The 24957-nt window shown below is 46.6% G+C and overlaps 2 protein-coding genes across 4 annotated transcripts in view; one reads left to right on the top strand and one right to left on the bottom strand.

Moving 5' to 3' along the window:
- On the top strand, nucleotides 1-24634 carry BBS1 (Bardet-Biedl syndrome 1). Of its 2 annotated transcripts, XM_048514706.1 has the most exons (17): nucleotides 1-104; nucleotides 2442-2518; nucleotides 4377-4411; nucleotides 5356-5628; nucleotides 6052-6098; nucleotides 9241-9279; nucleotides 9431-9503; nucleotides 10568-10699; nucleotides 11162-11268; nucleotides 14416-14536; nucleotides 17065-17223; nucleotides 18324-18393; nucleotides 19615-19773; nucleotides 20724-20857; nucleotides 22149-22283; nucleotides 22552-22638; nucleotides 22935-24634. In XM_048514706.1, the coding sequence occupies exons 1-17, from the start codon at nucleotides 67-69 to the stop codon at nucleotides 23019-23021; spliced, it is 1773 nt and encodes a 590-aa protein (XP_048370663.1). In that variant the 5' UTR covers nucleotides 1-66; the 3' UTR covers nucleotides 23022-24634. The 2 variants fall into 2 exon arrangements, with proteins under 2 accessions (XP_048370663.1, XP_048370671.1); XM_048514714.1 differs by lacking the exon at nucleotides 2442-2518 and having other exon boundaries at nucleotides 32-104.
- CTSW (cathepsin W) overlaps nucleotides 24587-24957 on the bottom strand; it is a 9318-nt gene continuing 8947 nt past the window's right edge. For both annotated transcript variants that reach the window (XM_048514727.1, XM_048514735.1), the window contains exon 11: nucleotides 24587-24885. In XM_048514727.1, the coding sequence (XP_048370684.1) occupies nucleotides 24775-24885 (111 nt within the window). In that variant the 3' untranslated portion in view covers nucleotides 24587-24774. The remainder of the gene's footprint in view (nucleotides 24886-24957) is intronic.

Here is a 24957-nt window from a genome sequence, read left to right on the forward strand (position 1 = left end):
CGCACCCATTAGCGGTCGCGGGGTTGCCATAGCAACGGGTTTTCGGCTTAGCTCCGCGGCTTTGACATGGCGACCGCCTCCTCTTCGAGCAGCACCAACGAAAGGTAAAGGACTGGGTGGCTGTCATGCCCAGTAGCATTTGGGGGAAATAAAAAGTTTCCCTCCCCGTTGCTCTTGGAACTCTGGTCTCCTGGTTTTTGTTTTTTTCCGATCTAGAGTCGGGATTCTCAAGGAAAGAGGGTTTGGGATTAGAACAGGAGGTTTGGAGCTAAAACTCCCGAGTCCTTTGAAGGGATTCAGCTCGGCAGGTCGATTCTTTTTTTGCTACCGGTACTCCCCTTATCCCCACCCCTACTCCTGCAAGGCTTACACCAGCTTGGTTTAGTGGTTAAGAGCAGGGGCACTCTAATCTGGGGAACCGGGTTTGATTCCCCACTCTGCCGCTTGAGCTGTGGAGGTTTATCTGGTGAACCAGATTAGCTTGTGCACTTCAACACATGCCAGCTGGGTGACCTTGGGCGAGTCACAGTTCTTCGGAGCTCTCTCAGCCCCACCCACCGCACAGGGTGTTTGTCGTGGCGTGGGGGGAAGAAGGGAAAGGAGATTGTAAGCCCCTTTGAGTCTCCTTACAGGAGAAAAAGCAGGGATATAAATCCAAACTCTTCTTTTATTGTGCAAGACAGAAATTGGACAAATGCTGCTTTCCCCTTTGGTGGGTTTGATATTTGGGAGTGTTATCTGTTTAAAGTTGCCTGCAGACTGGGCGGGGGGGGGGGGAGTTCTGCATTTTAATAGAGGCTTAATGTGTAGAAAGGGCAGAATTTTTTTAATGTTATGAAGGTCAATAGCATAAGTTGTTAAACATCCTATTAACCTTTTAATAAAGGTTAGAATAGTCCCCCCCCTCCCAGGTACTTGGCAACCCTGCCTAAAGTAACGTTATGAATGGCACAGAGCCTGCAAATTGGCCACCCTAGCATAGTAGTAGCATGGGTAAAACAAAACAGTTCCAGAGGCACCCCAAAACCTTTGAAACTTTTGTTTTATTTTGCTGCTACTGAGTAATAAAGTTACTCATCTGCATAGTAGCAACACTCTTAACTCTTTTACATCTCAGGAGTAAATTAATACTTTACTAATGTGCCAGTCTGGCATATCTATGCCTGTATTCTCTGCAGGAAAGATGTAAAGCATTGCAGAAAGATTTGCCTCCTGTTGATCTATTTTTCCTTCATAATATCTTATTTTTCACCTTTGCATTGTGAGCCTGTAGACAAAAAACAAATGTTTTTAATTGTTATATAGTGCCTATCACTGTAGGTTTTTTGGAAAAAAAAGATAACCATGCCATTCCAAACACACAGTAGGTGGGTGGAATGTGTCTACCTTATGTTCCTATGAAACCTGCATCTCCTCTTTTCGTGTTGCATCTTCCCCAAGTACAACAGCAAGATGACAGAAGGCAATAGAGCCCAAGACCACTGGGTTCACTTGTAAGACTGCCAAAGTGAGAGGAGAGCAACTTCATTTTAGAACTCCTTCCCTTAAAAAGGGAAGAGGATGAAAATGGATACTGTGTGGTCACTTGGAATTAGGATGCCTGGGTTCTTGGAAAGCATGGTGTCATTTCAATGATCAAATCCTAGGAGTCAGGATCTTGCATTTACTTCTCTAGCAAAGCAAAAAGTGCAGAGAAGGGCAATGAGGATGATTGAAGGATTGGAGCACCTTCCTTATGAGGAGAGGCTGCAGTGTTTGGGACTCTTTAGTTTGGAGAGGAGATGTCTGGGGGGGATATGATTGAAGTCTATAAAATTATGCATGGGGTAGAAAATGTTGACAGAGAGAAATTTTTCTCTCTTTATCACAATACTAGAACCAGGGGGCGTTCATTGAAAATGCTGGGGGGAAGAATTAGGACTAATAAAAGGAAACAGTTCTTCACGCAATGTGTGATTGGTGTTTGGAATATGCTGCCACCGGAGGTGGTGATGACACTAACCTGGATAGCTTTAAAAAGGGCTTGGACAGATTTATGGAGGAGAAGTCAATCTATGGCTACCAATCTTGATCCTCCTTGATCTGAGATTGCAAATGCCTTAGCAGACCAGGTGCTCAGGAGCAGCAGCAGCAGAAGGCCATTGCTTTCACATCCTGCATGTGAGCTCCCAAAGGCACCTGGTGGGCCACTGTGAGTAGCAGAATGCTGGACTAGATGAACTCGGGTCTGATCCAGCAGGCTAGTTCTTATGTTCTTATGTTGTATTTACTTCTCTAGCAGAGCAGAGAAGGACTGTTTGGTTGTGATGTGGGAGGTGGGATTTAAGACCTGTGGGGATTTGCTTCTAGACTGAAGGTTCTTGTTTGGTCTTAAAGATACTCTTTTGTGTACTTTTCCCTCAAACCTTATCCCCACCCCACCCCACTACCACATCTTCCAGTACTCAAGCCAGTTCCAAATGGCTGGATGCCCACTACGACCCAGTGGCCAACCTGTACACATTTTCCTCCTGTGTCAGTAAGTCCGAACCTCTATTCAGTCTCTTTCCTAACAAGTGGTGTCTCCTATGTTGAGGGGGAAGAGGGGAGGTCAGAATTTCTGGTGGTTGTAGCCAGGATGCCTGTGGTATTTTGAAAAGATATCGGTTCTCTTTGGGCTCATAACCAGGTTTGCAAGAGGCAAAGATGTGCTTTCTTTTCTGTCAAAGTATAAACGGTATAAACAAAGTATAAACAAGTATAAACAAAGTATAAACAAAGTATGAACAGTGCAAATTTGGTGGCATTTGGCTTAGAGAGCTGGACATCTCCTGCACCTTTGTTTACATTTCTACATCCCATTGATGAAACACTATTTTGAGGGCCTTCAAGGGATTTTGTATTTTCTGCCTTTATGGATTCAAAGAGAATCCCGGGACATATTAAGGATGTTCTCAGTTTCAAATGAGCTTTGCCATCACAGTGCATGAAATTAAAGTGCATCCTAAGACCTGGTGAAAACTACTCTTGCTTTATCTTGGTGGGAAATGTCAGCTGTGATTAAAAATTGCCATTCTTTCAGGAAAATTGTCACCATCTTTTCTTTGAGAAAGCTCTGGTTATCTTCCGGGGTTTCCCAGAACACAACTAGAAAGCAGCTGGCATTGTGGATGGAACTCTAGACTGGGATGAGGAAACCTGGACTTGAAGCCTCCTTCTATAAAGATCTGTTGGTTACAGTGGGCCATCAGACAGACTCAGTTTACAGAGAATAAATTGTGGTAATTTAAATTGCCCTTACGTTCTGGGAAAAGGCAAGGTACAAATGTGAATAGACAGATAAAATTAACAGCTGATGGATGCATGATTGCTGCCTAAATCTTTTCCAGCCCCTGTAAACTCCTTTGGGGCAGGAATTTTACTCTTGCTTAAAAGCACCATGTTCATCGATGCCGTTAGTTACCAATGTCTGATTTAGTGCAGCTCCAATGTGATCCTCATGAACATTTACCTGGGATTAAATGGTGAAATATATAGATCCTGGCCTTTTTTAGAACTGGGATGGTGAAGAGCAGTTATTAACTTGCCCTTCAATCTCAGATGTATAGGGATTAGATGTGAGGGAAACGCGCTCTCTGCACATGTTCAGGGGTTCCCTCCTCTTTGCTGTTGCCATGCATTTCACAAAGCTTAGCTTAGGCCAGGGGTCTGCAACCTGTGGCTCTCCAGATGTTCATGGACTACAATTCCCATCAGCCCCATGCTGGCAGGGGCTGATGGGAATTGTAGTCCATGAACATCTGGAGAGCCGCAGGTTGCAGACCCCTGGCTTAGGCCAACCACTGATAACAGGTTTATGTGCTTACTCTTGGCAAGGTGGGTGGCCCGAACCAGCAGATGATGGCAGCTAATGGAATGGTTTCCCAAGGTCTCTAATCCCATCTGAGGAGGAAGACCTGTTGTCTTGACTGCCTTTATTTATGTGCTTGTTTATTTGTTTATTATTTTATTTATAGGCCACCCTTCCCCATTCAGGCCCTTCAAGCTGGAATGTAGCAGCTTTCCTGGTCCTAATGCCACATTCCTTAGAATGCCTCTCCTCACCTTTGCTGGCCAGGAGATTGCAAAAGTGAATGTTTCCAGCACGGGACTGTGTTCCCTAGAAGGACAACTCTGGAGTTACAAACCCTAGGCGTGTTCTCTCCCCAAAATCTATCTCCTGATTTGAGCTCAGAATACGATTTCAAATTCCTAAGTGACAGCATCACGTTTTTTGGGAGTCAGAGCTGGCTTGCTAGCCAATGCATTAAAGTAATTGGCTCATAGAAATGAGGAGAGACTTATTGGCTTTTTTGGGTCTCTTACTGAATGAGCTGACACAGAGTTTTCTTTTCCAGCTTTGGCTGACCTGCATGGTGATGGAGACAACAAGGTAAGAGGGCTGAATGGACCCACAAACCTTTCTCATCTGGGTTACCCTTATGTTTCCTTTCCATTGCACCCCCAAACCTCTGGCCAAGCTGGTATTTTATGACCCACCTTCACTTCTCTAATTGGTTTTACTGGCCAGGTTTGTTCATACCATGCACTTATTAATACATGCATACAATTTTCCCGTGTAGATTTTGAGTGCATGTCCCTTGTTCTCTTTGTTTTATGTGATTGTTTCTAGATTGACCACCTTCTTGAGACTCAACAGAGCTTTATGTGGGAGAACCATGATCAGGTCCCTTGGTCTATTCTATCCTTAAAAAGCAGCCTCAGAGGGGGCAGTTAGGAGCAAAAACTACCAGACCACGGCCACAAAGCCCAGAAAACCTACATAGCCAGGCCCAGCTTGAATTAGGGATGTGGTATGGGAAGAGAGGGAATTGGCCCATTTATCTGAACTGCCTTCTGGACAGAAATCCCACCCTCCTGCTGCTGTGATTGCCCCCAGTAATAAAAAGGTGGCATCTCCCCATATTGCCCATGGAAGGCAATCTCTTCTGAATTCCTTCCTCCCCAGATATTAGAGCATGAAAGACTGAAATATTCTTCTGGGTGTACAACTGAGTCAGTATAGATAGATCAGGAGTCAGCAACCTGCTGTTCATGAACTGCAATTCCCATCAGCCCCTGCCAGCATGGCCAATTGTAGTTCATGAACATCTGGAGAGCCGCAGGTTGCAGACCCGTGGTATAGACCTATGTGAAAAATGTTGACCTCTCCTACACCTATAAGATTGGGTGATAGTGGGATTTATATGGTCATCCTCCACGGCCTCCAAACACCAGGCCAAAACATCTGGGGTGGTGGCCAGCTGGCCCTCCATTGTCAGAAAAAGCAGGGTATCATCTTCATATTGATGCATAGGTTTTTTTCCCCTTCAACAGCTTGTGGTGGGTGACCTAGGCACTGCCTGGCATGACATGAAGCTGAAGGTGTACCAGGGCACGGATCTGCTGAGCAAGAATGCCCTGCCGGACCTGCCTGCTAGTGTAGCTGCCTTCCTGATGGAGCAACATGAGCCGCGCACGCCTGCTGTGGCCGTGGCCTCTGGGCCCTTCATCTATGTGTACAAGAATCTTCGTCCCTATTTCAAGTTTACACTGCCCACCATGGAAATCAACCCCTTGGAGAAGGATGTCTGGGAGCAGGTTAAGGAGGTGAGAGAAGGGCGGGTGAGCTCTGACACGGAGGTTGCCCAGTGACTGGGGGTTCTTTGGAGCATGGTCTTCAGGCACAGGCTCTCCCCCAACCACTTTCTAATGAGGCTTTTGAATGTCATGTGCTGTGTTATATTTGGCCCTGGGGAGCAGAGAGCTATATCTTCTCTGCACCACCCTGGGCTGCAAGAAGCCCTCACTTGGTCATGGGGCTATGACCCAATGGTAAAAGTCTTGAGTTTTGCTCTGTAGGTTTGCTCACATGCTGTGTTTGACCTTTAGCAGCTTGTGGAGATTGCTGAATCAGATACTCCCGGTGGTCCACCCTCCCATTCCACACACCCCAGGGGTTTCAAAGCTCTCTTTGGCACGTGCTGGTCCTGCTGTAGGCAGCAGCTGAGTATTCTTCTTCTCTCTTTGTAGGACAAGATTGACCCCCTGACACTGAAAGAGATGCTGGAGATGATCCGGTGAGAAGCTCAGAATCCCAGTGTCCTTTCTGAAGCCAGGGAGTTGTATAATAAGATCTTCAGGAACTAAAGACGCCAATGAGAGATGCAGATAAATGTTGATGAAGGTTCCTTACACATGAAGCTCTTGCTAGTTGTCTTTCACCTCCCCCCCCCACCCCCATAGCAGCTTGCTTGCTTGCTTGCTTATTTATTTGTTTGTTTGTTTTTCCTTTTCTATCCTTTTCATTCCTTTTAAATAGTTTTAACTTTTCGCTTTGGCACAACACTGTCATACTTCTGCCAACCTTCCAGTTTTCCCTGCATCTGCTCTCCAACCTACTTTAGTATTACCTTTCCTAGAAGTTCAAACCCAAAGTGGGTTGGACAAGTGTGGAAAGGATAATATGGTTTTCTGCACTTCCCTAACCCCGTCTGGCAATATATCCTGCCTGCTATTCCCTCCCTGCCCCCACCAGCCCACTTTTAGTCATTTAAAAAAAAAACGCCATCTAGATTTCAAGGAGATACAGTGGGGTAGAAATGTTTAAAGAAAGAAATTACTGTTGATATATTGTAATTAATGATAAATTAAGAGGGAATAGCAAAAAGCCTGCCCATGGCAATAAGCGGTAATGGCGAGGATGGTGTATTAAATCTTTGTGCAGAAGCACCACTGCCGTTGTAAGTGTTTTCCCAATAGCAAGGAGAGCAGGCAGGGAATCAACCTTGCATGGAAGTGATTAGCAGTGTTGTCCTAAGCAGAGTTGCCTCCTTCTAAGCCCATTGGATTCAATGGCCATGTAAGATGTAAATCTGCTTAGGATTGCGGTATAAGAGGCCCATGAGCCTGTCTTTCAGGAAGCAGTCAGGTGGGGTGAAGGCTGAAAACCCAGACTAATGCCACTAATACAGGATCATCCCTATGAGTTAATCTGAAATGACTACTGCCCTCTGCTTCCATATTTGGACTTTGAATGCTTTCTTCTCCCCCAAGCCTGTTTGCTTGTTAAATTTGGAACACGTTACAATTGATCCACCCTTCTCATACTTGCAGGCCAGGTGGTGAAAGGGTTAACACTCTTTCTTTCTTTCTTTCTTTCTTTCTTTCTTTCTTTCTTTCTTTCTTTCTTTCTTTCTTTCTTTCTTTCTTTCTTTCTTTCTTTCTTTCTTTCTTTCTTTCTTTCTTTCTTTCTTTCTTTCTTTCTTTCTTTCTTTCTTTCTTTCTTTCTTTCTTTCTTTCACACTTTTATCCCTCCCTATCCAGAAAGACTCAGGGTGGGTTACAACAATTAGACACCATAAATTTTTTAAAAATCACCATTAAAATTACAAAACACCTATAACATTATTAAAACAATAGATTAATAAATAATGTATAAACATAGATGGCATTTTCAGGAGTATGCCTACTAGTGTTCAAAGAGATCCTAAAACCGGAACAGGAGTAATGTCCAGTGTGAGAGTATGATCTTAGGCATGGGATAGAAAGGGTGGGAAAGGTACACTTTCAGACTCTGGCCTATTATACACTGGTGCTCTGCCCTGCAACGAGGGTATGTCTCCCTCGAGGCAGAGTTTTGATTGCAGATGTGCTCAGACTTACAACGCGGCAGATTCCAGAAGCCCTGTGGTTCCTGAGAACGGGCAAAACGGATGTTTTCCTTGGCTTCAAGATTTCCACTCCTTCCGGTCTCCCCCCACCTCTCGCAGGCATTTCTGGGGGATCAGCAGCTGGCTCTTTAATAAAAACAAAAATTAATAATAACAAGCCTTCAATAACAATAGTGATATGAAGAATAACATAAAAAATTTAAGGGATTTTTTTAAAAAGCTGGCAATCTTGTGGCTGACCAGGAACGAGGTGGAAGTGGGGGCTGGCAAGCCACGCAGCGGGGAGTGGGGCACTTCCTCATGTGTAAACAGAGAAATGCAAGGAGACCCCACTGTGACCACACAGCAGAGAGGGAGCCTCAAGGAAAATGCTCCATTCATAACGGGCCTGTGAGAAATGGAGGGACTAATGGGTGGCCAATATCTGCAAGTCTAGTAGTCAAGACTGGCCTTAATCCCAGAAGCACTAATTGCTCTGTTTGCTCCTTGGTGAAATACAAATGGTCCGTACATGCTCAAAGGCAATCTGCATTCTGTCTCTTCAAAATTGGCATAGAGCTCTATCCATCTTTTGAAGCGCTATCTCACCTTTCATCCAAGGAGCTCAGGTTGCCTAGTAGATTTGGATCTCCCCTTGTTATCACACTTGTTATCTGGCAAGAAAAGAATGCCACTGCGTGTTGTTGGAGCCGTGGCTGGGTGTTGTGACAAGAACTTTTTTTCCTTTGCAGACAGTTTGTTATTTTGACGTTGCTTCCAGGATGAGGTTTGCATATTGCTATGCAGAACACCCCTGGCTCTTTACTCAATGCATATTTCTTATATCTTAATAATGTTTTATTATGGTATATTGGCTATATTTGATGATCACAGAAGAAGACATTGTTATATTGTTTGATCATACGTTACTGTTCTGTCTTGATGTTATGTGCGTATTGGGATATTTTGTTTATCATTCCTGATTTATCTTGGTATTTTATGTAGGTAAGAGATAGTTTGAATTCATTTTTGATAATATATATTTATATATACTGCTTCGCTCCAATTTCTTAAGTCTTCCTTCCTACATTTTATCTTCACAACAATCCTTCAATGTAGCTTAGGCTAAAAGCTTCAGGCATGCCAGTAAGCTTCAGGGCTGTAAGCTTCAAGGATGCCTCCCAAGAGGCAGGACCTTGAAAGTTCCTGTAGAACAATCTGGAACTAAGAGAGAACTGGTTTGCTTGAGGCCTGCCAATAAGTCCATGGCTTAAGCAAAAGCATTTTATTATATATTTACAAAACTTATATCCTGCCATTCTTCCCTCTTCTTGGCCACCAAGATTGCCAACAAATTAAAAACATACATAATAAGAACACAGGTTAAAAAAACAAATAAAAACAACAAGTAAAACATAAGATAGGAAGGAGGGGGTCACCGAGGGAATTCCAAATGAAACAAGTCTATAACTGCTGGTAGAATATGGTGACACTTAATGAGAGGGAGACATCAGGCCCACCTCTGTGTTTCTTTTCCGACTTACCTAATATATTATGTTTTCTCTGGCAGAGAAAAAGCTGATATTCCCTTGTCTGTGCGGTCCTTAAGGTGAGTTCTGTGACTCAGAACCCTAAATCCCCTGCTTTAGACAATGGGCAATGGGCTTGCTTTCCACCCTTTCCTTTGGAGAGGGTGGTTGTCTCTGGAAGCAGGGATCCTGCTCTGTCCAGCCTCACCTCTTTCCCCTCTGTTTCGGCAGCTTTCTGGCTCTCGACCCCCCTGAGATGGACTCCTTTGTAAACCAGTACAAGATGCAGCCAATCAAGCGCCAGGTATGGACTGGACACACTGGACACAGTGTGTAACACACTTCTCTCTGTTATGCCAGCCACAGATGCAGGCGAAATGTTAGGAACAAGATCTACCAGACCACAGCCACGCAGCCCGGAAAACCCACAACAACCAGGGACTCCTTGGTCTGGTGGGGATTCCCAGAAGTTTCAATTTCAGGTGTTTCTCTGAAATGCTGTCAGGTGAAGGGAGCCCAGAAACCATCTTTGGAACCAAAAGGAGTGCAATAGCTTTTCTGAGGCACTTGCAGCATGACCAAAATGCTCCACTGGCATCACCTAAACATCCCCTGGAAAGGGACTAAAGCCTTCTGGAACCCACATCAACCCACAGATCTCTTCTGGCCCCTTCTGTCTGCCAGATTGGGTTTCTTTCAGGGAAGGCTTGGCGGTGTAGTGGCTAAGAGCAGGTGCATTCTGATCTGGAGGAACCGGGTTTGATTCCCAGCTCTGCCGCTTATGTTGTGGAGGCTTATCTGGGGAATTCAGATTAGCCTGTACACTCCCACACACGCCAGCTTGGTGACCTTGGGCTAGTCACAGCTTTTCGGAGCTCTCTCAGCCCCACCTACCTCACAGGGTGTTTGTTGTGAGGGGGGAAAGGCAAGGAGATTGTAAGCCCCTTTGAGTCTCCTACAGGAGAGAAAGGGGGGAAATAAATCCAAACTACTCCTCCTCCTCCTCCATCATCATGGCTCCAACAACTTTCCAGAGAGGTCATCTTTAAGAGCCCGTAAAACTGTTCTTTTTCAAATGGAATTTGAGTGGCACTGTTTTAGGGCTGCGGCTGAATTTTCTCTACTGAATTTGGCAGTTGGGTTGTGTGCGTTTGTTTGTTTTTATTGTTCAGTGAGGGTGGTTAAAAATATCTACCTGCTTAAAACACTGCAGTCTTGACTGAACTTATTCTTATTTAGTATCTTATAAATGACAAAAAAAGTCCTTTCCAGCTGGTTAGAGGGGAACGTACTGCAAACTTTATGCTAGTTTATCAATATGTGTCCTCATTCATTTTGGTACTCCGGATATCCCTTTGCCTCTTTCAGACAGTGATCACTTGCATGTCTACTCTGAAGAAAAACATGGCTGATGAGGATGCCATCAGTTGCTTGGTGATTGGGACAGAGAGCAATGAAATCCTGGTTTTGGACCCTGAGGCCTTCACCATCCTGACAAGGGTAAGGCTTGGAGAAGAATTCTTTGCAATTCAGAAGCTTGCATGTTTCTCTGCCAATCCTTCCCAGCTTGATCCAGTGAGAGAGAGAAATTTCAGTCATTGTTCAGGACTAACATTAGTCACCCATTCTAGCATCCTTCACAGTTGCGCTGTTCAGTCACTGAACTAGCTATTAGAAAACCAATCCAGCATCTAGAAAATGAATACATTTTCTGCTCCCTTATGGCTGTAAAAGTGCCTTGAAGCCTTTGGGTGGTGTCTGTGAAATTTCTAACACCTGAGGTGGTGGGGAGTGGGGGAAGGTGAGCACAATCCTTTCTTTGTGCCCTGAGAGGATGCAGGAGGTTCCCGTTCCTTACATGTGAAGCCTCAGACAGTCTGATGAGCCCCAGACCATCCCCAGCCCTGGCACTGTGGTGGCGTGCCCAGCCTTACCATGGGCCGCTTTTATTTTCCATGGCAGATGATGCTGCCAAGTGTGCCGGCTTTCTTGGATATCATGGGCCAGTTTGACGTGGAATACCGCCTGACCGTGGCTTGCCGTAATGGATGCGTTTACATCTTCCGCAGGTGGGTGGCTGATGGTCATGCCCAGCCAAAGGGAAGCTGATGGGCGGAGGAGATGTGGGAGGGGCACACCACAGAACTAAAATGTGGCGGCTTGTATGTTCTGCATCTGGCTCAAGTTTCCCCTCATACTTTCCACTGTTCTCCCCCCCACCCCGTGGTTCTTCCTGAGGTGGCATTTTGCGAGCAAACTCCCCTCTTTTAGTCCAAGCTCCTTCTGTAATTAATTCAGCTTGATTCTAGAACCAATTTCTGATGACAAAGCAAAACCCTGGGAATGTTACCAATAAAAAGGACACCTCTCAGTGCAAAGTGTTTTTCCAGTTCCACTGTTTGGCCTCACTTAGCTGTGACTTCCAACTGCATAAAGATCCCTGTTATTGGGCTGTCTGACCCTGTATGCGTGCATATTAGGTGCATGTGCTCTGTGAACGAGCCCTTCTCCAAAACTGGGCCCTTGAGTTCACACAAACAATCAAGAAGCATAGGTGTCAAACTCGCGGACCTCCAGATGTTGTGGACTACAGTTCTCACCTTCCCCCGCCAGCATGATGCTGGCAGGGGATGATGGGAACTGTAGTCCATAACATCTGGAGGCCTGCGAGTTTGACTGTCCCTTCCTCTTTCCTTCGGCAGGTGTTGCAGACTTAGGCCTGAACGCCCAGCAGGAAATCTAGATCTGGATGCACTTTGTGTTTTAGGGATCTGTGATGAAGAGATGAGGATCCAAAGCGTTCTTTAGTCAAAACAAAAACCCGAGGTCTGAGCAGAGTAGAAAAACTGGGCCGGTTTTGTTGAGCAAGATAACAACGTGCATATGTGCTGTCATAATATCAGGCATCCTGTACCACAGAGCACTCCTACACTCGGCAACATGTAAATGCAAGATAAGAGTTTGATGAGGGGGTGGAAAAGAGAAGGAGATCATATCTGAGCCCTATGGGGGAAGGCGGTTTATAAATATTAATAATAATAATAATAATAATAATAATAATAATAATAATAATAATAATAATAATAATAATAATAATAATAGGAGAACATTGATGGTTATCAATGCAGCTCTGAACACAGTTCACATCCTTCTAAACAAATTGACTCTATTCAATTTAGACGGATGTAACTCTGCTTAGGGGTGCTACCTGCCTGTTTCCGCCTGGGGAAAGTGTCTGGGGTGACATCTGGATTCCAAGGGACTGACGATCCAACTGATCTAAGACCTGGAACTCCAGGCTACCTGATTTGTGCAGGAGCGGAGGCTTGGCGAGAGCCACGGGTGGGGTGCTGAGTAAGAGTTCTCAGGAATAAAATAGAAAGGGAGGTTCAAGTAGGAGTAGCCACATGAAGAGATGCCAGGGCAGCAAGAGAGATGAGAACCAATTACTTGGCGCAAACAAGTAGAGGGAAATGATTGTAGCTCTGATACAGGAACAAGATAATGAGAAAACATTTCATTTTCTCAGGCTTTTTGTGGTGGTTTGGGGTGGTTGATGAAGTCAAAGGCAAGCCTTGCAGTTGGTTGGGGGTGTGGTGGAGGTGCTCCTGGGGTCCAGGAAGTCCTTCAAAGAAAGAAGGGAAGGGAAAGCTGTGGCAAGGCAGAGATGTTTTGGGGGAGGTCTTGCTGACCTCCCTAGGAGTTAGGCACAGGCACAATAGTTTATTACTTCATTTATTAAAGGCAGATGTTGCTGAAGGTTCTTTGGAAGGAATGAAGCAAGACAACCCAGCAGGGTGCCTAAATATAATAGCAGTGGCATAGTGGTTAAGAGCAGGTGTACTCTAATCTGGAGGAACTGGGTTTGATTCCCCGCTCTGCCGCCTCAGCTGTGGAGACTTATCTGGGGAATTCAGATTAGCCTGTGCACTCCCACACACGCCTGCTGGGTGGCCTTGGGCTAGTCACAGTTCTTCTGAGCTCTCTCAGCCCCACCCACCTCACAGGGTGTTTGTTGTGAGGGGGGAAGGGAAAGGAGTTTGTAAGCCCCTTTGAGTCTCCTACAGGAGAGAAAGGGGGGATATAAATCCAGCTCTTCTATTTCTAAAGGCAATTTGGTTGACTTCAAATAGCCTAAACAACAGCCTAAGAACTGGTAATGCATGGGTGGGTGGGTTTTTCTCTGGATTCCATTTCCGTGGATTTATCCCGCCTCTTGCAAGCTGGCTAACAGTTAGCTATAATTCAGATAGGCTGGGTGTCCCACTCCTCCAATTTGCTTCCTGTTATTCTTCACACAGGCCCAAGGCTGGGCTTGCAAGACTCTGCTGATCACAGGCATGAATGGTGGAGCCTAACAAAAAGGCAACTCAGAGGATGTAGCAACACTACAGAAAAGTGCACCATTCGCACTTGACAACCTATCTCCATGGTGCACTTTTTGAAAAAGGTGGCAGTACTTTCTGTGTAGGAACAGTGGCCTGTGTCTAGTAGCCTCCCAAGAACAGCAAAGGCCCGAAGACCTTTTAAATGCAAGAGAAGAGTCTGGACAGCCTTATGAAGGCAATTTAGGCAGTTGCTTTTAAATATTAGACAGACCAAACCAACACGCAGGCTGCAATCCACCAGGAAAGTCTGCTTTGTGAGAGCTCTGTTGCACCGTTTCTGTTCATGTCAAAGGAAATATTTATTTATACTCCTCCCCCCCACCAATTGAGGCCATTCCTTCTCCATTTTATCATCACATCAACCCTCTTGAGAGATAGGTTGGGCTGAGAATGTGAGTGTGCTTTCATAGCAGAGGGGATTCGAACAGGGGTCTCCCTGATCCTAGTCTGACAAGTCTAACTATTACACTACTCCTGCTGTATCACAGGATGCTTATCAAGAGTGCAACCTGGTTGATTGTGCACTGTGTTCAGAGGTGTGGCTCCAAGGGGGGGGGGGTACGCAATGCACTGGGGCCCTGCCCCTTTGGGGATGTGGTGGGGGCAGAGGACACACCAGTGCACCGGGCGCTTTCCCCCCTTGCTACGCCTCTTGACTGTGTTCATTGGGATTGGAAGCCATTTTGGATTTTCCAGCTGAGGCAACAAGGTGTCTTTGATCAGCTTTCCCCCAGAATGACTGTTTTAGTGGGACGCAGGTCAGAACGTCAATGAGGGCTATTGCGGAAGTGTCAGTGCTGATCTACCATACTTTTGTCTTCTGTCCAGGGACTCCAAGAGGCCCAAGTACTGCATTGAACTGAGTTCTCAGCCTGTGGGTTTGGTGCGAGTCCAAAAGAACATTGTGACTGCCTGTTCTGACCAGACGCTGCAAGGACACACACAGAAGGTTGGAGGGGGCTGTTGTGTGCACAAGATGAATTGTTGGGGTGTAAGGCTTAAGTTGGTTTTCTTTGCTCAAATTGCCAGGAGTATATCCACTTGAGCTTAACTCCAGTTTGCAGAAGGAGGCTTCATTTCAAGGGGCATTAGAGGTAACTAGTACATACAGGGGAGGCATTTCTTTTTTTCCAGAAGGAAACATAGCCAACTTGCAGTTCACAAAATACAGTTACTTCCATTAGTAATAAAGTGACTTGCATGTAATATTGCCCTGTGCAAAGGGATAAATACATTGACACTAGTGTTGTCTGATATATAGATACATGCATGATGAGTTTCTAGGAACATTCTGTTTCATATAAAACCTCCTGGAGGAATCATTTAACCATTTCATTTAATCATTATCCAACAGCTGAGCCTGGCGGGATGAGGGGGGAAGGAATCCCCTGAATCCGTGTTGTGGCTCCGTCAGCCAGCCTGTGAGCAGTGGTGGGATTCAGCAGGTTCACACAACTTCGGCAGAACCGGTTGTTAGAATTGTGCTTGTAAACAACCAGTTATTAAATTATTTGAATCCCACCACCGGTACTGGTTGTTAAATTATTTGAATCCCGCCACCGGTCGTAAGCGTGCTCTCTGGAGAGACAGAGAGTACGCCCACAACTGGAAAGAAATGATTCCCCTCCTCTCAAAAGGGGCGCAAATCTACCCACTCACTCCCTGAGAGGGGGGCAGAGCAAGTCTAAGGCAAATAGTGTCTCACTAGGTGGGCAAAGTGTTTCTTGATTGTTCGTCTCGTTTCTTTACTTGTTGGGAACAGATCTCTAGAGATGGTTGCGTCCTCAATGTAATAAAGTTTGGTTATCAGTTGGAACTAGCCTTGGTACCTCACCCACCATCCTTTGGCATCTTGCTTGCTAGTATCCCATTGAGAGGCTGCACAGAATGCCCACGATGATGAAATGCAAGGTCACACTTAACTGTAACACAGATGCGTATTGGGGGGAAATGGTGGCCAGAGACAACTCCTCTGGGCCCCCCATGCCTCCCGAGCGCCCCCCATGCCTCCCGAGCCTACCCACCCACCCGCGGCCTCCCTGCAGGACGGCTTTTAAAAGCTGGCCTCCCTGCAGGCTGGCTTTTGCCCAAAAGCCGGCCTGCATGGAGGCAGGGGGGCAAGACTTGACAGTGAACCCTGCCTTCCTGCAGGTTGTCTACTAAGCTGGCCTGGAGGGGGCGGGGCTTGGTGGTGTGTGACTGGGTCGCATGCCTTTTGGTCATGTGGGGGGGTGCCCGGCGCCCCCACATGATGAAAAGGCGTGCGCTTGGGGACATGAGTGACCCCAGGTCCCTATAGGCTGTACACCTCTGCTGTGACTGTAGTTCACTGTGCAGACTTTTTGCAGGCAGACGATTCCCCACCCACTGTGGCCATTTCTTTGCCTTGGCTGGGTGCACTTTTCAGTGAGATGTGGCAGCAACAAGTGAACTGAGGGAATAGCATTCGCTCCCCCTCCCATCATGTGACTGGGTGGGAAAGCTGCCTCACAGCCATGGGAGATGGGAATGAGTGGGTTTTTTTGCACTCACTTTGCAAATGAAGTTTAAAGCTTGCTAATCTACTGTGGCTGGCTCTGCACAAGCACAGATCCCAATCTGTGCCTGCACAGAAGCCCACTTGATGAACTGCAGTGACAGGTAAGTGCAACCCTGTATATATGAAAATATTACCTGGAAACTTGGTGCTGTGAATATTTTGCACATTAACATTGTTGGAATAACCATGTAAACATCCAATGTTTATGATGTCACATTAAATACAAGGGGTTTTTATTATAATGAGGGGATGCAGTCAGTGGTGGGTTCCAAAAATTTTAATAACAGGTTCCAATGGTGGTGGGATTCAAACAGTGGCGCCGCCGCATACACGCACCTCCAGTCCCTATTGGGCAGGGAGGTTGCTTTAGTAACCCCTTCTCGGCACTCAGAAAAAATTAGTAACCACTTCTAGAGAAGTGGTGAGAACTGGTTGGATCCCTCTTGTGGATGCAGTTGTGTTGTGTGAACTATGTTTTGAGTTGTTGTTTTCCCCTAGATTCCTACAGTCTTCCCTTCTTTGGGGTCTGATGTTTCTTCTCTCACCTGCAGGTGGTGCTATTATCACTCCTGACTCTTCTGTAAAGGAAACATACTACCCTGTTTCCCCGAAAATAAGACATCCTCTGAAAATAAGACGTAGTAGAGGTTTTGCTAAATGTAAAGCATCCCCCAAAATTAAGACGTAGCAAAGTTTTTGTTTGGAAGCATGCCCGTCGAACAGAACACCAGAGCATGCAGCTGTGGAGCGGAAAAATAAGACATCCCCTGAAAATAAGACATAGCGCATCTTGGGGAGCAAAAATTAATATAAGGCACTGTCTTATTTTCAGGGAAACACGGTAGTTGAAAAGACTGTTGGTCCTTAAGGAAGTTTGCCTGAGGAGTAGGTCAGAGCAGCCATGCTTACATGTTCTTTGCATTATATTCTCCTGACAGGGAAAGAAACTCTGGACCATCTCGCTGCCAGCGACACCAATGACTATGAGCTTGATGGACCAGAAATCCCGGGGTTTCCAGGCTGTGCTGGTGGCGTTGACCAACATGGAGGTGCACATGTACCAGGACAAGAGCCTTGTGAATGTCATCCGAACGCAGGTGGGATGTGATGGAATATGTGGAGCAAATGTCTGGATTTGTAATGGGAGCTGGTGGGAGGAGCTGGCTTCTTTGTCAGTTATGTGGTGAGAGAGCATAGGCGAAGTTATAAGGGGGCAGTGCGGGGGATGCGCCTCGCACCGGGCGCATGCCGGGGGGGGTGGGGTGGTGGAAACTAAGCCTGAAACTAAGAACTAAGGTAAGTGGGAGGAGCTGGGAGAGGCGAAGGAGGACTCTACTTGGAAAGCAGAAAACACAAAGTCTGCACCGGGCACAGTTTGGCTCAGCTACGCCTCTGTGAAAGAGGCAAGTTCTAAAGCTTGTGTGTGGGTTGCTCAAATCCTGGACTCCTGTGTCAGGTTGTAGAAAGGGTGTTGCTTAGGAAGTTAAAGCAGGAGAAAGCATCTCCTGTTAAGCTGAGGGTAGACCTCAGTTAGCAAAGAGCAGCATCTTCTATAGTTGCCTTGAAACAGAGACACTGTGGAGTGTCACCTGACCAGCTACAGTGGGGCTGATCAGCCTGAATTCTCTCCTTTCCCAGGGGATTGGGGATGTCCCTTGCCTGTCATCTCTGTGGGCAGCCAGTTCAAGAGCCACTGCAGGCTTTCAATCATTCTCAGCTCTAGGAGAGGAGCCCCTGAGAAGAGGAGGCTGTTGTAGGTCAGAGATGGGCAGGACGTAACCCAAGCAGGGAACAGGAGAAAGGCCGGTGGGAGAGAAATCAGCATAGGGTAGGGGTCTGCAACCTGTGGCTCTCCAGATGTTCATGGACTACAATTCCCATCATCCCCTGACAGCATGGCCAATTGGCCGTGCTGTCAGGGGCTGATGGGAATTGTAGTCCATGAACATCTGGAGAGCCACAGGTTGCAAACCCCTGGCCTAGGGAGAAATGAGCCTGTCCATGCTGAAGTGAATGGAGAATAGCATGGGAGGTAGTGGAGGGGAAAGTATAATGGAGGCAGCTTGCTGATTAGAACAAAGGGTTGGAGAAAAGAGGGGCAAGAGGGGAACTTAGAGGAGGTAGAAATTGGGGGACAGGAAGAAAGGCAGCCTCTCCCTCAACCCATAAAACTTTATTTTCTATTTCCTGCTCCCAGGATGTGGTCACCAGTATCTGCTTTGGGCGCTATGGCCGGGAGGATAACACCCTTGTCATGACAACCAAAGGTAAGAGCAGAAAGCATGTTAGATCAGCCCATTTAACCCAGCATTTTCTGTGCAGTGATGGAGAACCAGATGATGCTGATGTAATAATTTGACCTATACTCTGTTGCAATAATTTGGCCCATACTCTGTTGTTTGTCTCCAGCGTCTCGAAGTCACAGTTATACTACGGCTAGTCAAGGAGGCTCTGGGTAGGCCTGAAAATCACAGGTCCACAGCATAGTTGCAGCATCCAAGGACCTCTTGGCTCTAATGCAGAAGGTGTCACTGTGAACAAGATCCCTTCTTCACAGAAAGACATTTCTCCCTTTCATAGGGTGGCTTAAGTTGGTGGTGAAAGCTATTGTGTTTCCCTTTTTTAACTAAAAGGATGGAAGCCTCTTTCTCTTGTGGATGTACTTTTGAAAAGACAAGAACAAAATCCAGAAGTTTCTCAGTGGCAGAATACTTGCCATACCTGACTCATGTGTGGCTTTCTGGAAGTTGCTGCACCCTGGTTTATTCTGGAAGGTCCTGGGTGCTTTTCTTTCTTTTGCATTAGGAGTCTGAGACTGTGCTGCTGTGTATACAATATTGTTTTAGTCTGCTATGTCCTTGTTTGTTGCTTTGCTAGATAACTTTGCTGGATAACTTTGCAGGGCACTGCCCTGAGCCCTCCAGGGGAGGGCAGTCTATAAGACTTCCCCTTTCTCCTCCTCCTCCTCTTCCTCCTCCTCATCATCAAAACACTAGGGCAGCACTTGAAACATCTTTGAATTGACAAAATTAACATCTGTCAAATTTAGAAGGCAGCCCTGCTGGGATCTGCATGAATACTTTGCCGATACATTACAACTTCCTAGGCCTCTGTGTGAGGTTCAAATTGTAATGAAGGCCAACAACCAGCTAAAGATCTGGCAGCTGTGAAATCTACCATAAAAACAACAACAATAATAACTGGATGCTGTTTTGTGGATTGGTTCCTGCTTAATTAATTTTTCCTTGCATTTTAAAGCTATCTGCTACTTTCCAACTGTTTTATCCTTGTTTGTATTCTCTGCATTTCTGCTGGTCTTGCGGTTGTCTGTCACCTTCCTTGGAAGCTGATACTTGTCAGTGAAAATGCAGACTAATAAATGCTTCAGGAATAATTTCTTTTAAACCAGCTGCCAAATGATGTGGCATTAGAGGGGGACTTTATACCCTGCAGGACTATTTACCCTGCCTTTTACCCCCTTCTCCTAGGTGGGGGTTTGATCATCAAGATCTTAAAGCGGACTGCTGTGTTTGACAGGGGCGATGCATCTATAGGGGCTCCCATTGCCCAGAGCATCAAGCTTAATGTGCCCAAGAAGACAAAACTGTATGTGGACCAGACACTGAGGGAGCGGGAATGCAGTGCAGGTGAGTAGATGGGGGTGGTGTCAGTGTCTGCCTGGTACCTTTGATGCTCCACATTAGGGCTTAGGTACACTACCTCCTACCAGGGCACCAGCTGCCTCTCTCTGTGAATTAGGGGAGATTCCTCTATTTTTTCCACCGATCCCAGATTAAAAAATTATCTGCTGCTGAATCCCAGACTCTTTAAATGTTCATTCAAAGGAAAAGAAAAGCACCTGTTTATAGTTTATGTGGTCACAGAGGCAAAAAGCCCACTAAAGGTGAAAAGCAGATCTGTGAAGAACACCAACTCTGTTGAAAGCCATTTGCTCGAAGTATCTCTCCAGTGCTCTGGCACCTCAGGCAGGTCAGCATGACTTTCTGCAGACAAAATGTGATCGACAGCGCTCTGAGAATTGGGTGAGGGTTGCTTGACGGATATCTTTCCAGATGGTTGCACTCTTATTGGCAAGCAACCATCACCATGGTAACCTCTTTTTTTTGCCTTCAAGTCACCTGAGGGTCTTCAAGACAAGAATCTTTCGGAGGTGGTTTTGCTATTGCCTGCCTCTGTGTCACTTAGAGAGAAGCTTAGAAAAGGTTTTGGCTGCTGGAGGCAGGCCCATTGGTCCACTCTCAGAGTCTCCATGTAAAACACTTAGCTCCTGATCTGCCATGCACAGAGTATTTGACAGCCAGAGTGGTGTAATGGCTAGTGTGTTGCACTGAGACCTTGACGACCCAGTTCGAATCCTCACTCTGCCATAGAAGCTTGCCGGGTGGCCTTGGGCCAGTCACAGACTCTCAACCGTAACCTACCTCACAGGATGGTGGTTGCGGGGGGAAAAATGAAGGAGGGGAGAATATTGTCAGCCACTTTGGGTCCCCATTGGGGACAAAAGTGTGATATAAATTAAGTAAATAAAAAGTTGAGTGGGCAGACTTCTGACTGGCCTCTTTCCCTCTCTCTCCAGCCATGCACCAGGTGTTTCAGATGGAGCTGAACCGTGTCCGCCTGCTGGCAGCGCGCAGCTACGTCCGGGCCCTGGAGTCCAGTCTGACTCCCATCGCGGGGACACAGCAGGAGCCACTCAAGATGAATGCTGTGGTGAGGAGGAAGGGCAATGGGCACCGAGGCCTTGGCCCATATTAGTCCTGCTCTAGATTAACTCTCCTGTGGAGAGACGGTGGGAGGAAGGGATGTTGGAGACTTACTGTAGAATGAAGGGTGGGCACTCTCTAAGTTCTTCAGAATCTCTTAGCCCCGCCTACCTCACAAGGTGTCTGTTGCGGGGAGAGGAAGGGAAAAGAGCTTGTAAGCCACCTTGAGTCTCCTTACAGGAGAGAAAGGTGGGGTATACATCCAGACTCTTCTTCTTCTAAGGCCATATGTAAAAACTGAGCAATAGTAATTCTCTCCATGGAACCCTGGGGTGGGTGGGTGTTATCTGGGAGTGGGCGCAAAGTGGTTTCTGAGATGTCTCACTACCACCCCAAAGCGCACTTTTGGCTAGATTCAGGTGGGGAGCTGTATTGGTCTGAAATAAAAGACAAACCAAGTTTTACTCTTGGTATAAGCTTTCATGTGAACCAAGAGCCAAGAACTTTGTTGGTTTGAAAGGTGCCACTAGTTTCTGACACGACCTGCAATTTTGGATACATATATATGAGTGAGGTTGTAGCCAGGGAGGGCCATGCATGTTCCTTGTGAGGGCTGGTGGGACCCGATGGAAGATTTATTCTACAGACTAGGAACCGTTGGGAGGAAGGTGTAATTTTCAGTTGTGCCGCTCCATAGAAAAGCAAGTGGCTTCGCTGGTTAATTCATGGTCACTAGAGGTCATTAGGCAGGCTTGCAAAACTAATCTGAGGAGGAAAAAATGGCTACATGCCAATGAAAATCAGGGCATTGCTGCAAAGAGTTGGAGAGGCTGCTTTTGCAATATATATTTGGTGGTGGGAGTTATTCCTGGGGCTGGTTTCATGTTTTAGCTATGGATTCAGTTTTGGGGCTTGCAGCAGATGTTCAGAGCATTTCCCCCCCCATTGGAGTTCATTGAGGCTTTGCTAGTCTGCTCTTCCCCACCACCCTCCTTGTAGTATCAAGGCCAAACTAGGCCTGATGGGCATCCTTGTAGCAGTCACGAGGACATCACTGCCAGTTTAAAGCCATTTTAAAATGTTTCAGGGATGTGATCCTGGAGGGCACTCTTGTTTCCTTCCCCCTGCAATTTGTCAAGCTCCAAAATGGCCACAACGTCCCGCCCCGCCCCCAATGGTGAACATGGGCCACAGTGGGAGCTTCTTCACAGTGGCCTCAGGGACACTGTCATGTGCAGCTTTACCCTCAATTGTTCAGTCTCTGCATTTCCCCCTAACACACACCCCATCCTGTACAGGTCCAGGGCATTGGCCCCACCTTCAAGTTGACTCTTCACCTCCAGACGACATCAGCCACCCGCCCGGCCATCAACCTTCTCATCAGCTTCCTGTACGACGAAGGCCTCTACTACATGGCCCGTCCCTTCTTCAAGGTAACCCTGCCTCCCAACTCTCTCCTCTTTCCCCGCTGCCCCTGTGGTTATCCTTAGGCAATGCTATTTTTAATATCGCTATTAAAACATGTCTGGGGCATCAGCAATAAACTTTGAATGTCCGTGGGGGATTGTCTCCTTCCGATGCTGTGAAGGGGTTTCTCTTTGAACTTGGTCTCCATATTGCCGCCCTGCAGATATATTTTTATCCCACCACTCCACCTCTGCCTGCTGCACTGGAAATTCTTTACCTGTTTCCTCCCTTCAGGCTCCTATGTTGGTCCCTGGTCTGAATTACCCCCTGGAAACCTTCGTGGAGTGCTTAAGTGACAAAGGGATCTCCGATATTATAAAGGTTGGTGCCCGTGCCTTGGTTTTTTTTCTGTCTCTGTACTCCCTCCTGCTCCCCTGCTGCCAAGCCTTGGTCCTTGGTGGAATGCTCAGGTTTTCCTTTTAGAAGCAAATCCTAATCCCAGAAGAAGAGCCCTGCTCCCAGACCAGGGACTACGTCCACCATCTTCCATCTCCAAGTTGGACAGTGTTGGCATCCTGCCTTCCATGCGGTCATATCCCAAGCATCCTGGCTGGCTTTTTTTTTTTAAAGGCAGGGGCATTGCCACCTCACCTATTCTGTCTCCCTTTGCATTGCAGGTTTTCGTGCTGCAGGAGGGAGAGAGCACCCCGCTGCTTATGGCGCACATCAATATGCCCGTCAGCGAAGGCCTGGCAGCTGCGTGAACAGTTAGAGGGATGGTGAAAGGGGGAACAATGGCCATTGGCTCCTTTCTGGAGAGGATGTAACACACCCTTTACCTCCATCTGTTCCGGGATGGGGCCCTTTCAGAGGTATCTCTTGTCCCAAGACAAGTAGGATGCCATCCTTTGCTGTGGTGGATGAAATTCCTTCCTGCTAGGAAGTTGTCACTGGAGAAGTCCATTTCTGAACTAGGCAAGTTCCTTCCCAGGTTTGGAAGGCCCTTTGACAGGGAGGCCGATGTTCTGAGTAGCCCAGTCAAGCATATCACTCCATGAATCAGCTCTCTGTATCTGCCTACAGTCCATGGAGGTGTTTGAGGCTGAGTTAGTAGCCCACAAAAAATGTGTGTAAACAGGAACATATACAGCCATCCCACTGAGTCACTTCGTTGGTTCATCCAGCCCTGTCTTGTCCCCTCTGACTGGCAGTCACTCAAATAGAAGGTTTGCCTGGTATAGACTCTTTTGACTGAACAGGCTAGGACTTAAACCTGGGCCTTGTGCATGCAAAGAATGCACTATACCAACTTCAAACATCTCTTTGATTACCCCTTGAAAAATTCTATCCCAGAAGCCTTCTAATTCCAGATGTAGAAGCAGATGAGCTGTGAGTCCTGGTGAATGGAAGGATAAACGGCTGTTGCCACCCTTCCTATTGCTGCATTATCCAGTGAACATTAAGGCTGAGTTCCAGGTCAGGTGAAGCCCCCTCCCCCCATCTTCTGTGTCATGGGACACAGCTTAGCAGGATCAGTTCCAGCTTTCAGTGGGCCCTGAGTGGAGAATAGCTGTGCCCCCCTCAGCTGCTTGGCATTGTGCCCTCCCTGCCCGCAGTCATCTCCCCCACTGCCTTAGCCATCCATTTCCCTACCCACTTGGTCATTTTCCAGTGCTCCTAATGTTCTCATAGGTGGTGGGAGGACTCTTTAACAAGCAGCTGGGCAGTTAAGTAATCTGGGAAGGGTGGCAGTGGGTCCCACTGGAAGACATGAGCCTTGGCGGCTACCTCACCTCAGGCTATGCTGATGGTGGCCCTGCAGTGTAGACCTTCGCTTAAGGCAAAGTCTCCTTTTTGTTGTCTCTCATCCCTCTTTTGCAGTACTTCATTGCAATGATGCATTGTGGCATTGGTACCTTAGCTGCTTTGAACCGCTCTGGTTTCTGTTCCATCTCTGCTAAACTAGGAGGGCCCCTTCCTGTTGATGGGTGGACAGATCTATTGCTTTACCCTTTTTTTCCACTGCTGTATGGTTTCCTTTTGATGAACACATAGGTGTGAATAAATAAGTGTTATCCCCACTCACAGTTTTAACCACTCTTCATGAGCAGGTGTTAACTTTCTGCCGTGCAATGTGCTGGTTTTGCAAGTATGTGGCTGATAGCTTGGGGTAGGCTGAGCAGATGGTTCTTTCTATAACCAGAAATGCTGATTCTGCTAGAGTTTTAACACACTAAACTGAACACACTGGGTTAATTCCTGGATTGTTAAGAATGGCTTTCCAAAGAATGGCTGTGATCGGTGCAGCAAAAAACGCAAAGTCCGTAACATCTGTAATACTCATTTTATTTAAAAAAATTAAACCAGATTTGTGATATTATTGTGTACAATGTGATTAAAAAAATAGAATGTAGGATGTCACTTCTCAGTAACATGCCTGTTGGTTGAGAAGCTGTACCACTAGCCTGCAGAGCTGGCAACGTTCCTTCACCCCCTCTTTCTGATACAGTTGTGCAGTCAAGGAGGACAGGAGCCAGGCGATCTTGTCCCAGTATTCTCAACAATAGCAGTCACTGGGTACATGGCAATGCCACAAGCGTTGGTTCCTCGATGCAGCCGAAAATACCCCTAGATGAGAAGAGAAAACATGGACTAAAAAGCACTTAGGGAGTGCCTGGTTTGAAATTGAATTCCAGCCAA

Source organism: Sphaerodactylus townsendi, linkage group LG01 (genome assembly GCF_021028975.2).
Source record: "Sphaerodactylus townsendi isolate TG3544 linkage group LG01, MPM_Stown_v2.3, whole genome shotgun sequence".
Lineage (NCBI taxonomy): Eukaryota > Metazoa > Chordata > Lepidosauria > Squamata > Sphaerodactylidae > Sphaerodactylus > Sphaerodactylus townsendi.

Bases quoted from the DNA above. Each gene is read 5' to 3' on its own strand.
- BBS1 (XM_048514706.1), top strand. From the start codon at position 67: ATGGCGACCGCCTCCTCTTCGAGCAGCACCAACGAAAG. The intron at 4,412-5,355 runs GTAAGAGGGCTG...CCCCTTCAACAG, and splicing joins ATGGTGATGGAGACAACAAG to CTTGTGGTGGGTGACCTAGG. The intron at 18,394-19,614 runs GTAAGAGCAGAA...CCCTTCTCCTAG, and splicing joins CCTTGTCATGACAACCAAAG to GTGGGGGTTTGATCATCAAG.